The 15,380-nt window shown below is 42.2% G+C and overlaps 1 protein-coding gene across 1 annotated transcript; it reads right to left on the bottom strand.

Annotated features, from left to right (window-relative positions):
- Positions 1 to 872: 872 nt before the first annotated feature.
- hsd17b12b (hydroxysteroid (17-beta) dehydrogenase 12b) lies at positions 873 to 13,216 on the bottom strand. Its single transcript, XM_083666012.1, has 11 exons — positions 12,913 to 13,216; positions 7,024 to 7,070; positions 6,676 to 6,751; positions 5,022 to 5,129; positions 4,495 to 4,559; positions 4,062 to 4,106; positions 3,771 to 3,805; positions 3,523 to 3,604; positions 3,232 to 3,297; positions 2,713 to 2,862; positions 873 to 2,436 (listed from the first exon to the last, which is right to left on the bottom strand). The coding sequence occupies exons 1-11, from the start codon at positions 13,088 to 13,090 to the stop codon at positions 2,329 to 2,331; spliced, it is 960 nt and encodes a 319-aa protein (XP_083522138.1). The 5' UTR covers positions 13,091 to 13,216; the 3' UTR covers positions 873 to 2,328.
- Positions 13,217 to 15,380: the final 2,164 nt, after the last annotated feature.

The following is a 15,380-nucleotide window of genomic DNA, read 5'->3' as shown; positions in this document are numbered from 1 at the left end:
CCCCAGAAATAAGTTACTGGCAAGGAGGTGAGGCAGGGATGGGTAAGGCAGCAGGCAAAACTGGTGATAAGGCATTTTGCATCCCAAGTGAGTGAAAAGAAAGATGCAGTATTACATTAGGCCGAGAAGTGTAACCAAGTGTAACCAAGCACGGAGATTGAGAATGCAAGGAACACATTTGCACACACATTCTCACACAGCATACTAAGTTGGGTATGTGGGTGGCCAGATTTTTCATACAGTCAGGCTTGAGGCCCAGATGGCCTCAGGCAGTGTGTGTGTGTATGTGTGCTGTCATAGCTGACATTTGGACATGCAGTGTCTCACTAACTGCATTGTTGTCATACTTGTCATCTCAATTTTTATGCCATACAGAAACATGCACATGATAATAATAACTACTACTACAGCTTCCTCTGTGCCCCATATTGACCACCTGTTCTCCAGTGACACTCACACAGATCATATCTCCGCCTACAGACACTAAGTCACCACGAGTGTCAGGGACGAGAGTAGTAGTGATTATGTACATTTCATGACCTCATATTCTCAACAGGACTTCTATTTCTAGACTGTCGGCACCTCATGCCCTCTACTACGAGCTTGGCCTATATTCAGAAGACTTCCTTTAAAACTTAATTTAAGAGGCAAGACGGGGGTGACAGAATGAGGTTCCATATTGTGCCAGTCTCTACTGAGTTGGGCAGTATATGCATGCAGCACTGCATGGCTCACTCACCTACTAGAAAAAAAAACAAAGTGGCCCCATAGACGTTGTCATGTCTGTAAAAAAACAATTCAAGTATGAAGCACTAATTTCAAGGATACTGTACGTGTATTTGTGTACGCAAGAGAGCAAATGAGGACAAAGATCAAAGAGAATAGCGTTTTATTAATGGCTAGAGTGACACATAAGGATCTGGACCAAATCACATCCCACATTAATCCAGAGCTTCTGTTTTGTTTGTTTGTTTTAATGTCCACAAACAAATATGATGAAATGCAGACATTTTACATATACACACACACACACACACACACAGAGATGAAAACATGTACATGTTTTATACATTATTGTTGGATCTCATTTACATTATTAATTTACCATTATTAAGTGTTATTAATGGTACTGTACTGTAAAGTTGGAAAAAATATAATACAAGGATTTATCAAAAGTATTAAGCAATCACATCAAAGCCATATTAAAGATGTTTTATCCTAAGAGCTCATGCTCTTCATCTTGGTGGAATACCACATTAAACAACGTTTACACAGTTTCACTTTTCAACAACCCATTCAAGTAGGCCTGTTTGATTCAGTTACACAATGTAGTTGCATGGACAAAAACTGTTTTTTTATTGACAATGCTTGAAAAAGACAATACATTTGGTCCAATTGTGAGTTTAAATCAACCAACAGTTGAATAGCTGAAAGGACTCCTGCATCCTGCATTTTGTACATGGAAACCCTCTTGGTGGATATCTTTGCAATCATGATGAGGATAAACCAATAGGTTAGATGCCTTGCTACGGGATAGCCTGTCAGTTTAAAGGCAAGGGATCTAACTTGGTTGATCCTTTATCTAGACTAACTAGTCTCATTCCCTTGCTGCTGATGCATCTACACCAGACTTCTGACACTATCACAATATCCGCTTTCAAACCTGACAATACTAAAAGGAACTGGTCAGCATATGTTCTCTACCGATCCTCCCATTCATGGTGCTATACAAATTCAATTATTGTTTGTACACATCAAAAGCAAAGGAGCACTCAGACAAAATAAAATGAAGGGAGAACGTTTGTACAACTGCCATCTAGCAATAAGGAGATGAACAAAAATAAAGTCAATGGCAATTACTCAGAAAATTAGAAATGTCCTTTAGAAGAAATTAGCAAACCATTATTTCTATAACAGTAGCATAAAGCTAAACAACCAATATCTCTTCGCAATCAGAAGTAACACCCATTTCAACCGTTCAATCTCAGTTAGTGCATTACATTTAAGTGCCTGGTCAATAATTCAACACTCAATTTACAATTCAGAACTTGGAGTAAACTCTAATCGAGATATGAACTACTCACTTAAAGCTCAGATCCAGTGTTCTCTTCCACCTTCATACAGACTTCCATCCAATCAAGAATTCAGAAGCACACAGCTAGCTAGCGTCCACACACACACACACACACACACACACACACACACACACACACACACACACACGTTGTTGTCCCTGCTCTTGGTCCATGATGGTAGGTTGAGTAAAAAGGAGGTGGTTTCATCGTTGGTCACCATTCTGCCATCCCTGCGCTGGTTTTCCAGAAGCCTCTACCCCTGCTTCTGCTTCTTCAGGTACCGAGCGCGCTGAGACAGGCCCATCCCCATTACATGGCTGTTGAGGAGTTTGGCAGGCAGCAGCACCGTGGTCACCCAGCCCTGAGGAAAACAAACAGCCTGATCAGTTAGGATCATTTCTGGGTGCACCCTATCCACTATTCATATGCCCAGTTCTAAATCCACTACTAGCCACTATGATTGGTTAGGTGGATTATTAAATGTTGCAGCAATGTTTATACTTATCCGATGTACTCTGATGTATAGGAATGGCTATGAGGGTAGGGGCTAGGAGTCCATTTGGTATTCAGCAATGGTTTTTAATGGTTGATGTCATAACCAATGCCTGGAGGTCAAAGTTTATGCATGCACACACACCATTATTGCATGGGGCAGGTATCCGTTGGTCTGGCTCTCCAGGCCCACAGTGTTGAGTTCTGCAGCCACGTAACGCTCTGGGCCGGGCTTGTCCAGTGTGGCCCGGCGGATTTTACTCAGCTTGGTGGCCACAAAGAAAGGCAGGACACTCTGGGGGAAGAAAGTAAGGAAATAAGGACTTATTAATATTTTGTGGGCTTGCTTCCAAACAGTGAGTTCTCAATGTCTCAGTGCGATGGGTGTCTTTCAATGGAGGTTCCAGTACCAGACACTTTTTGAGGTACACTTTAATTCAAATAGAGGTTCCCTGTATTGGGTACATACTGTTCTAAACCTTGGAACCAATATTTACTATAACAATAGTTTCAATGTTTAGTGCATGTTGTATCAACATGATAGATCATGTCCATCTACAGTTGTAGCCTTTATTTTAATGTTTTGTTTTAAATATTATTTATTTATTGTCATGTGTCTGAAGATGGGGAGCTCTGTGTGTGTGTGTGTGTGTGTGTCAGCCACCTGGATGATGATCCCCTTGCTCTTGTACTCAGCCTCCAGCCCTCGAGAGAAGAAGTCCACAAACGCCTGTGGGAGAGAAGAGGACGGTAGGTGTTGTTAAAGAGCCAAGATGGAGTAGCTAGAGGTCTCATAACTGGTGAGCCAAGAAAGGGTCTATGAAGTAGTCCTAGACCCACTGAGCATGGTCTCAAGGTCTTTCTTCAGGGTAGAGTGTGTGTGTGTGTGTGTGTGTAATACTGTTACTGCCTTAGTGAATGGGCATGCGATGGGCAGTACAAACAGTGTACTTGCCTTTGAGGCAGAGTAGATAGAGAGCAAGGGTACAGGGTACATTCCACTGGCAGATGAAATGTTGAGGATCGCACCCTGCTTCCTGAAAAGAAAAAGACACAGAGGTGAAAAAGTACTCCATCTCCATCTGATACAGTGTTTCCACACAACTAGAAGGCAGCAGGGTTAGGGTCAATTCTGTTCAAATTCAGTTCACACCCCACACCCCATCCTGGGAACCCCAGATACCCTCCCTACCCCTCCCTCACCTCTCTACCATCCGGGGTAACACCAACCGCGTCATCTGCAGACAAAGAGAGATAGAAGGAAGAGAGAAGGAAACTGAATGAGAGACCGTGGGTGTTAGAGAACGGAAAGCGTGGGTGAAGTTTCATGGTTGCTTTGGGAACGGCAGAAACTGCAGGAGAGGGGGTGGGAACCATCCGCCCTCATCCCTTATATGGAAGAAATGTTGTGTTTGGTTTGTGGATGCATAGACAATACTGTTAATGAATCAAATGTCCATGTGGTAGAGCAGTCCTTCTTTTCCCCACACTAACCTGGCAGACAGATGTGATGTTGACATTGACCATGGTGTCGATGAACTGAAAGAAAAGAAAAATCATTACTTTACTGATAGATTTACTCAGACATTGTGTGTGTTTGTGTGTATCACATTACTTTTCTGACAGATTTTCTCATAGACATAGTGTGTGTAATGTGTGTGTGTGTGTGTGTGTGTGGTGTGTGTGTGTGTGTGTAAAGTATCTATGATCACCTAAATGTCACAAATGGTCACATTTTGTAAAGTATCTACACTTCTCAACTTTCTTCAGGTAATTGCATTTCGCTATTTCTCACATTTATGCAACAAATACTAGGAAGGGACGAGTAACCTACATGTTTTAAGTATGATTTGTCAGAATATGAGCTTTTAAAACAATGGTTCAGTGCACAGACACTTTAAGGAACAACTAGACCATTCAAACTCACACTGTCCAGATTGGGAACGTTGAGGAAGAATTCCGGGTAGGAGTAGGAGATTCCGACATTATTCACTATGGACAAAAGGGATGAGGAATAGTATCAGGACTTCCAATAAAAGGGCATATGAGGGAAATTAAAGAAATATGAAGCCTAGGACATTAAACATCGTCATATGTGGCTGAGATCTAATGATGACAGATGTTCCAACTCCAACCTGCTGATGGCAGCAGTTTTATAAGATGGCAAAATCATTAATTCAGGTAAACCCTCTGAATCGTCATTCATGCAAAACAACTACAGGAGGCACAATAAATAATTTTGTGCATGACAACTACCAACAAGTTTAAATAATTATTTGCAATACCACCAGTTTTCCATGGAAATCACACAATGATATCAGTGGGACATTTGTAAAAACGATTCTGCTACATCATCTTACTGTATATCTGAAGTAAGTACTTGGCCTGCATTGCTTTCCTTTTACCATACTGTACATTTCAATGACTCAGAGTTGTGCTCCAACCTCAACTCACCCAATACTCCAATCTCCAGGCCAGTAAGTCCAGCGTCGATTTTAGGGTAGATATCCGCTGCACTGAAGTCTGCCGCAATGGTTTTAGTCTCAACTCCAAATGTGCTCTCTAAAAGGGACAGAGACATGCAAGATCTTACTCAGAAGTACCAGCACCTGGGTTAAAGAGTGGCTGATTTCACCTTGATTTTCCTCTTCAAATGTTCCTTTTAAAAAAATGCATCTGAGAACGAGATTTGTTTCTTGGAGGTTTGGTTTGATGTACCATCCAAAGCCCAACCTTCAAAATCTGTTCTCAAAAAATAAAAAAACAAAACAAAAACAGAACCACGAAAATACTGGGTTTATGTCCAAAGTTATTGTATACACTTTTTAGTACATTTTGGAGCTAGAATTGAGGTATAGGACTACAACTACATACAATGTTTTCAACAGAAAAAGTAGTTTTTTTGCTTCAGTTCCTCTTTAAGATAATTTAGGATGGGGGGTTTATTTCCATTTTGACTGGAATTGAATTGGGAAAACAATGAGTGAAGAAATATGACAATATATCAATAGAAAATGTGCAATTCAATTTAGAATTCCGTAAATGAGGATATACCCGTAAATAGAAGCACCCCTCTAAATAGAGAAGAGGGAGATTCCTAGGTAGATGTTCCAGCAGTGGCCAGCAGAGGTCACTGTCTCATAGGAAACTAAAGAGACTCATTCTCCTCCTGACATTGTCCTGTACGGGGAATACACACATTTGTAGAGACCAGTGTATTGTATTGACTTGCCTTCTGATTCCCAATTCTCTTACCAAAGTGTAATTGTTCACTCTCCCTCATGGACTTGAAACTATTGGAATGGACTGGTGCAAACATGTTGGAAACTCCAACATTATATACACTCACCGGCCACAAGATGTTTAGGTACACCTTGCTAGTACCGGGTTGAACCCCCTTTTGCCTTCAGAACTGCCTTAATTATTTGTGGCATAGATTCAACAAGGTGCTGGAAATATTCCTCAGAGATTTTGGTCCATATTGACATAATAGCATCACTGCTGCAGATTTGTCGGCTGCACATCCATGATGCGAATCTCCCGTTCCTCCACATCCCAAAGGTGCTCTATTGGATTGAGATCTGGTGACTGTGGAGGCCATTGGAGTACAGTGAACTCATTGTCATGTTCAAGTAACAAGTTTGAGATGATGTGAGCTTTGTGACATGGCGCGTTATCCTGCTGGAAGTAGCCATCAGAAGATGGGTACATTGTGGTCATAAAGGGATGGACATGGTCAGCAACAATACTCAGGTAGGCTGTGGCATTTAAATTATGCTCAATTGGTACTAAGGGGCCCAAAGTGTGCCAAGAAAATATCCCCCACACCATTAGATATTTGCGTTAACAAGCAGTTGAACAGGTGTACCTAATAAAGTGGCCGGTGAGTATACATTGTGGCGACAGGGGTGTACTTCCACTGTGGAGGGGAGGAGGTGCATCACTGTCTGCTGTCAGATACAGGCCCCTCTTAAGACAGAAGGCACATCAGCAAAGCACTTATAATAGCTCTAAATAACGTCAAGCTAACTGATACTCAACCCTCATCACACACACACACACACATACATACATACATACACACACACACACACACACGAACACTTACCAATGGATTTAGAGACCTCATCCAGTTTCTCCTGAGTGCGGCTGATCAGCACGATGGCAAAGCCCCGGCGAGCAAGCTGTGGAGACGGCCAGAGGAAAACAAAAGGGTCAACAAACGGGATTTTCCTTGTTGAGGATACCAGTTTGATTGAATTCCACCTTGGTGTTGGAGAGTAAAACCTTCAGCAATATTATGTGTTTAAAAAAGGCACCCACCTATGATGTGTGTGTGTGTGTGTGTGTGTGTGTGTGTGTGTGTGTGTGTGTCCTCTCTGATCTCCAGGTGAAACCTCTCTGCTGATGACTTTTCGTGGAGGGCCTGAGATGTCTGAAACCCCAGAAATCTTACCTCCTCCGCATAGGCTTTCCCAATTCCGTCCGTGGCTCCTGTCACCACTACAGGGGGAAGACGGAAGGGGGGATTGCATTAGTTAAGGGGGAAAAAACACGAAATTCAACTTAGAAAAAAATATCTTAGGCTACTGTAGAACACCATCCAGTGATTGGGAACTTAACACCCATATAACTGCATTGTAATCGATAACATTGTGAGATTCTCATTAGAAGAAGAAGAAGAAGAAGAAGTGGAAAACTACAGTGATGATGATACAGTTGTAGGGAGGGAGGTGGGTGGGTGGGTGGGTGTGTGTGTGTGTGTGTGTGTGTGTGTGTTCCTATGCCACCCCAAAGGCGGGATGTCGCCATGACACTGCCGAGACAGCAGGGGCTATTTTTAGGCTGACCACTGTCAGTCAGCTCTGTTCAGCTCACCTCCATCTAAAAATAGATCAAGTAGAGGGAGCCTGACAGGAGGGCTTGGTGGTGTTGGTGGTGGTGGTGGGGGTGGGGTGAGTGAGAGCAGAGCAAAAGCCTTTGTTCTCCCCTGAAAATCCCCCTTCATGTCTTCCCCTCCATTCATTCATTCATTCACTCATTCATTCATTCATTCATTCATTCATCCATCCCCCCCTCCCTGTACCTAACTCCCCCATCTACTGCCTTGGTGATTAAAGATGAGGATAACAGACAGCCATCCACTGGCTCTGCACAAGAACAGAGCGAAGGGAGGAGAGGAAAGAGGATAGGGAAGAGTGGAGGGTGGGGTAGGAGAGGAGAGGAGAGGAGAGGAGAGGAAAGAGGAAAGAGGGAGGGATGGGAGATGACGAACATGAAGACAGAGAACGGGGGGGGTGGCGGGTGAGTAGGGAAGGATCCTGGGGCCGGCTAAAAATAGACCAGAGAGAGAGTGAACAGAGGGGGAGAGGAGAGAGTGAGGGGGCGTCTGCATGGGCGACGACTAGGAAAACATTTGTCGGTTTATTTTTAGCCGTTTCAAGAATGAACTGTTCCTGCAGAAAAAAAAGCTCAATGGGCTTCCAGCTCAAGGCGTGTTCCCTTCACTCAAATAAAACACAGTCTATTTTAAGACAGACCATCATGGATATAGGTTAGGCAAGGTGATGGTGTCACTTCCGACTCCTCATAGGACAGATGCTCGCCTAAATTGCCTTGAATGGCTTGTTCTCCTCATTCGACATCATCGTGCTCAAACTGCTATCACTGATGTCCAATGTTGTCCAGACTCACTGGTTTGATTTTTGATAACTGAACTATGCAATGAAATCATACTGCTGTGCTCAACAGCATCCTTTCAGATCCAATTCATACTGTTATCAATCATTTGAATGACATATCCAACCCGAGCAATGACCTTGCAGACAAATGGTTGGGTTCAATCGAAATTAAAGGGAGATTGCTGTTAAATGAAACATCGACATTAAAAGGTTGGGAGGTGACACAACTAGGCTATACGATCGAGTCATGTTGGAAAAAAACAAAACAGCCATAAACACACACTTAATAAAAAAATGTAAATAAAAAAAAAAAATGTTTTTCTCATCTCAGCCTATCTATTTATTCATGGGATACAATAGTATTGTATTGTGACCAATGTATTGTGATAAGTATCGTATCGTGAGGTCCTTGCCAATACCCAGCCCTAACACACATGCACGCACACATACAACCGCTGCTGCTGTTGCTGCTGAATATTCCAGGGCTAAAAAAAGAACTGCAGATTTAAAATAGCAGCAGGCACTGCAGCCTCGTCTAGCACAGTGGCTGCACAGAATACCAACGAGCTGCTGCTCCCAGCGGTTCTCTCCTTCTCTCTCTCTCCTTCTCTCTCTCTCTCCTTCTCTCTCTCTCCTTCTCTCTTGTTCTCTCTCGTCTGCTCCTCTGAATGGACAGGGAAGGAGTCACACACAAACCATGTTCCTCACAAATCCCTGCCACCCCCAAAATCGCTACCATCCCCAGTAAGTGATTAAGTGTAAGACCTAACCATATGCATTAGGCCCATGAGTGAATGTCTTTCTTTCAACCCAAACTTAGATGGAACATAACCTCTGGTTCTCTGCCCTTGAATGTTCTCCTGTCTCCTGTGTTACGCAATCCCCTCTCTTCCATTCTCCTGAGAGGGCATCCTCTCTCTGATTGGCTGCTATTCGTTAGCACCACCCGTTGGATTCTAAAACACGCCCCCTTTGCAAAGCATGGGGTGCCATGTGCCTCCGCGGATAGGCTTTACATTTCCAAACATGATACAGACCGACATTTTCGTCCGTCATCTTCAATCTAGTGACGCAACGCTTGTTGAGTGGATACAAGGTCAAAGGTTAGGGAAATGATGTCACCAAATCTAAACAAGTGTACAGTAAACACACTGTCCCTCACAGATGATGTAGCACCCCTCTATAAAAGGAGAGTGATGGAATGAAGCAAAACCTTTATTCATAAACTTTTTACAATCACTTTTTGTTATCAAAGAGAAAAATTATTTGGGCGCCATTAGGCTACTCTCGTACTAACTCTATTGATATAAGATGCCTTTACTTCAAATACCAATTTCACCAATAGACTAAGACAAAATACTTGCACAGCCAAATTATTTGGTTACTAATGCGACTGGCTATAATCCTAGGTTACACAACTCTGGTTTTCGCATTGATATAGGCCAAGTGTCTGTATTTATTCTGCATAAAAGACTTCACTCACAAGATTATTCCCAAATTCGTTAGGCTATAGGCCTACTGCATTAGGCTACACTCCTACAGCTGCATTCGTAGCCAGAATGAAAAATCACCGGAACCTGTAGTGTTTATTTGATCAGTTTATCAGTCTTGCTTCTAAGAGCTGTGTTGATTTCTCAAAATATTATTCCCAAATTCGTAAGGCTATATGTCTACTGCATTAGGCTACACTACTAGTGTAGCTCTCCATTTTGCACCCTATTATGACGTGTTTAATGAGTCTTTCGCTGTAGTTTCGTCAAAATAGTCCCAGTGGTGTCGGAGAAAAAGCTTGTGAAATATGAACGGACAGAGACCGAATCATAGTCCCCTCTCCGATTTCTGTCTTAAGGGGGGAGAAAGAAACGGAGGGAGAGAGGGGCAAGAGTTGTGAATGCAATGTGAATGTGAATGGGAGGATGAGCTCTTGCAGGCAGTATCACATGGCATAGGAGTTGGCATATCACTCACACACACTCCCTGCACGAGTGTGTGAGCACACACGCACACACTTTCTGTGAGCAGTGAGTGAAATTGAAACACAATCCCCTGGATCCTGTCTCATGTATGAATGGCTGTAGTCTCCTTACATAATCAGGCCATAATCTCTCAATCAAGTCCACTTCAGAGAGAGTAGTTTTGTGAATGACGGGGGGTGGGGGTGGAGGAGGGGCGGCTGTAGTGCATTTGCCTGTTTGCATATTTTCAGAGGGGGCTTCATTCAAAATGTGCGTAAAATTAAGATTGTTGCCGCAAATGTTTTATTTTGTTGCCGTTTAAGTGCAACAATGGGTTTTGTAAGTTGGTATCTTACAACGAATTAAAAGGCTTTTGAAAATAACATTTTCAACACCCTAGACAAGCTCATCAGTCTACTGAGGCCTATATGCCTATCTGATGGATTCCTGGATGAGGTTAGGGCCGGTGGTAAAGTCTATAGTTAGTGGTGTGTGTCAGGCCTAGTTGAACAAATTGTTGATCTAAGTTGAACATCTATAAACCATGTTATCTAATGCAAAAACTGTCAGACAGACTGACCTCGGCAGCCGAGGCTCAGCTACTCTGTATAAGGGTTAGGGTAGAGAATCCATGTATGAGGGGCCTAGTCATTGTTGTAAGCAAAGGCACACTCGGGCTATTCTTCTGCAATATAGCAATGGCATAGTGGCACAGTGAGTAAATCACACCTCGTTACAACAGTGGCCTATAGGCCCAGTCTCAGTCTCAGCATTCTCATTGCTGTGTGACAAAGACATTGAACTGTACAAGACCCGACTGATAGCTATGCGAAAACACAGATGGCACCGATTCATGGTCATAATTCCAAAACTGTAGTAGCCTACACCTGTTCTTCATCATTGCCTGAAACTTGAAGATAATTAAGCTGTTAGATATACAGCTTAAAGTCACACTCCGACATGGCACACCATTTCATGAGATGGAGCGTCATCGTAATGGCTTGCTGGAACCTGTGACTTCATTCAACCATGTGCCCTTACCTGTTTCGGCATAACTTATCCCAGTTTTGAAAGTCTTCATCATCTGAGATTTTCAACGGCCCCACAAAATAATCAGCATCTTAAAATCCATACGAACGGTGGAAAACTCCAAACCCATTGCAATTGCATTTCTGCATAGTGTGCAGCTAACTCAGAGGGTGATTGGCTGAACGCCATAATTGTACACAAAGAAAGCGAAATGCAATTGCGATGTGGAGTGCCATGTTTGGAGTTTTCCACCGTGGCCTCGGGTATAAAGTTAATTTGTATGGATATTAAGCTCCGGCACGGCATTACGACAACACTCTCTCATGAAATGACAGCATCATGTCGGAGCAAACCCTAGCTCCAGACCTAATGTTTACAGCTCTGCTACACCAAGCACGTGAAATCCACCTCCATCAGACTAGTGTCAAACGGAGTTGATAGACTATACTGTATTCAATATTACCTGCTACATCAGCACGGGCATAAAGCGTAGACATTGTCCGGCTGATGTAGCAGCAAAGTAAAATTAGGCTTGGAGACTTTTTTTTTCTCTGATCCATGAGCGTAAACACCATACAACGTACCTGATATTATAGATTCCAATGCTTTTAGGACGATTAAAAAACATACTCACTCAGCTTAATAGTATGGCAATATAATAGAAATATTTATAATAGTAGTATAGTGCATGCGTACAATAGCGGTACCTGTTTGAAAAACGAGCTGATAAACCGAAAACAGTCCTTGTTTATATTTGGAGGTAAAGGACAAACCCCAACTCTGAGATATTCAGACTTGACGGGACTCAACATAGTTCAGCATCAGAAATTGATAAATGTGTAGTTCCTTCCAGAAACAGACTGGGAGGGCTATTTATTCTACATCCACGTGCGCAACTGTTAGGATAAGCAGGTTAAATTACTGCGTTGACGTGTACTTCACAGATTGCACACACTGCATCCCTGCTGTAGCACTGCTGTTAGCCTACCCTAGCTCCAACCCTAGCCCTAGCTTCAACCCTAGCCCTAGCTTCAGGCCTAACTATTAACCTAGCTCCTACCGTAGCCCTAGCTCCAGGCCTAACTATTAACCTAGCTCCTACCGTAGCCCTAGCTCCAGCCCTAACCTAGCTCCAAGCCGAACCCGAAAACCAGCCCTAATCTTAGCCCCAACCTTCCTAATTTGCAGTCACTTTTCTGAACTGTATGGCAACATTTTTTGAAAAGGTTTCATTATTTCACCTGCAACAAGATTGGTAAAGAAAGACTAAGGCTCACGTCATGGCATGAATTATGAAATATCTGTTGCTTCCCTTACGCAAATCCCTGATCCGTGAAAGGTCAAGGTCTTAAACCCATTTCATCATATGGCATGATAGGGATGAAGCAACATCACAACACCGATGTCTACTACCTAGGTCACGAGGGAAAAGTGAAGTGTGTAGTGAACTGACTAATCTATCCTATGCATAGCGGTTGCATTAGTCTATTCTGTTTTCCATGTATGATAGCCCATCAGTTCCCCTCCTGTTGTGTTGTTGATCATCTCTACAGTGTAGCCTACACTACAAGCGGTGTAGTGTGTTCCAAGTTGCTAGAGTGGCCAGTGTGTGTATGTGTGTGTGTTCAATGGTTCCACGCAACAAGACAGTGCCAATGTAGCATATAAACAGCATCTCACCTGCCCATTTTCCAAGTTTAGCCGGTGATACCAATCGTCCGTTCCCCAAAACCCACACCTTAAACCCGGCGAGCACCCGGTACACGGAACACACCGAGAACCAGGCCGCGGTCAGAGCACCAAGCCAAAAAAGCGGCGTTTCCACCGTGCGCAGTACAAGTTCTCCGTTAAACGACATGGTATTTGCACAATGCTCCGAATTTAACAGCTGTTTATAGCTTTATATAGCTGTAAAATTGATACGTATGATCTTAAATGTGCCGAAGAGTCTGCAGATTGCCTGTATGAACTAACTGTAAATTCGTGCTTCCGTGTCTGACACTTCCGTATAGGCGCACGCTTGCAGCATTCATTGGTTGAGATTTGAGTCTGTCAAAAAGTAGTCTTTGTCGATTCGTTCATATCAATGTCAATTCAACGGGTGGTTATGACATGATTTTAGACAGCCATACTCATTCATTCTTTATTACCTTTAAGGACGGATGGAGGTGGGACTAACACTATTGGGAGATCTGAATGGTTCAATATTTTAGACACCGGGTTTATAAACCTCTGATTGGTTCTATATGGGCGACTCCTCAATTGTAACTCACAAAATCGGATTATTAATGCGATTAAATCCCGGATTCCTCGCTGTTAAAAACCACGACGCCTATGAATGAATGACTCAATGTCACTATGTAAAATACAGGTCTACTTATCACTTTTCTAAATCACAGTATGAGAAAAACACAGTTCCCAAATAACTGAAAGATATGATACATCTAGGCTTGGGCCTATTGGATAGTAAGGAGGCCATATCTTTGTTGAAACTAGGCTAGCGCTGAACCTGACAAATGCGTGAAACCTCGAACACATTTTAGGTTGTAGGCTTCTGCAAGGCCAGTCATTTGAGCGTAGGCTTACACTAGCCCAGGTGAAACCCATATTGGCCTTTATGAAAGGCTATTTTGGCTTTTCGGAATTATTATAAACTCACGTTTTTAAAATAGACTATATTGCGGGCTATTTTAGGTCTGAAGTTGTGTGTGCTTCAACCCATTGAAGCAGACAAGCAGGGGTCCTATAATGTGAGGCGGTGTATTATGTAATAGCATTGGATCTAAAAATAGAAGCCGTAAACAGAAAACTATTGGCCGTGAGCTCCCAAAGCAATCTTAGTTGAATTGCTGTGATTATACGTAGGCGCACATTATAATAGTATAATGAGCCTCGCAAGTCCTTTTTTTTTTTAAGAACGGAAACTGTGTGTGTATGTGTGCGCGTGTGTGTGTGTGCGCGTGTGTGCGCGTGTGTGCGTGTGTGTGTCTGCTGTTGTATTGTATTGTATTGTATTGTAGCCTATTGTAATGTAGTGTTGTAATGAGTAGCCTAGAGACGGGCTGAAGTATAGTGTTGTTCATAGAACCAAGCTATAATTTAAAAGCAGTAGCCTAATCTGATCACTTTAACCAGACTTTGTATTGATTAACAATCAGATTGGTAAGGGGCTATAGGGCATTTGCATAACGTACCGTATTTTCTTTTGAGACTCTGGTCCGAAAACGAAAGAAACAAAACAAAAAAACTAAATTCAGCACCACAGTTCTGTGGACAGCTCCCTGGCGTGTTGCGTCTCCCAGTCTTCTCACTGCTTATTCTGATAGGAAACATGTTTTTTCTTGCTAGTGGCTTCGCCCTCAATTCATGAAATACATTAAAACCGTTAAAGCGAGAGTTTAATATCAAACTAATATTTATACTTTGATTTGAAATGACACAATTGTTACACTTAATTCGATGTTCAAGAAATGGCATGTAGTGTTCAACTGTAATCTGACGTGACACAACGTAAGTGCATCTCTACAATTCAAGGGGATCTAAGTTTATTAAGATACAATATATTATACATTATATAAGTATAATTCAGTTTTCTTGAAAACATATTTTTAGGTGATATAGTGTAAGAATTATTTGTCCCTCTAAATAATATGGAAAAATATGACAGCCCACACTACGTATCCTTCGGAAAATAACAGTCTAGAAGAATGAAAAGAGAGTATAGTACTTCATTATAAACTGTAATTATTTGCCTATTGATACCAACACATGTATACCGACTGGGTAAAACTTATCTCGTTTCTTTTTATCAGTTTTTTGTTTTGCTCCAGTTCAACGACAGTTGATCAAAGTGAAATATTTTGCGTCTCAATTTAGCTACCGCAATAAAGGCATGAAACCAGTGTTCGTTGCATATTTTATTAACCCCAGGACTATGTCAAATCCCACCATTGTTTCCTTCAGAGAAAATCCTTGCAAAATCATATGTCAAACAGCAGTTTACTGTCCTACTGTATGCTTTACTCAGATTGCTAGAATTACTACTAATAATACTACCCCTTAAAGAAGTATATTTCTTGTGATATATACTTTTTTCAATTTACTGGACAATACCAAATATAAAACATTTGTGTCCAGTTATTGGGTGT

This window comes from Argentina silus (genome assembly GCF_951799395.1).
Source record: "Argentina silus genome assembly, chromosome: 3".
In the NCBI taxonomy this organism is placed as follows: domain Eukaryota; kingdom Metazoa; phylum Chordata; class Actinopteri; order Argentiniformes; family Argentinidae; genus Argentina; species Argentina silus.
The sequence above is the reverse complement of the archived record's forward strand: the minus strand, read 5'-3'. Positions and strand labels throughout refer to the sequence as shown.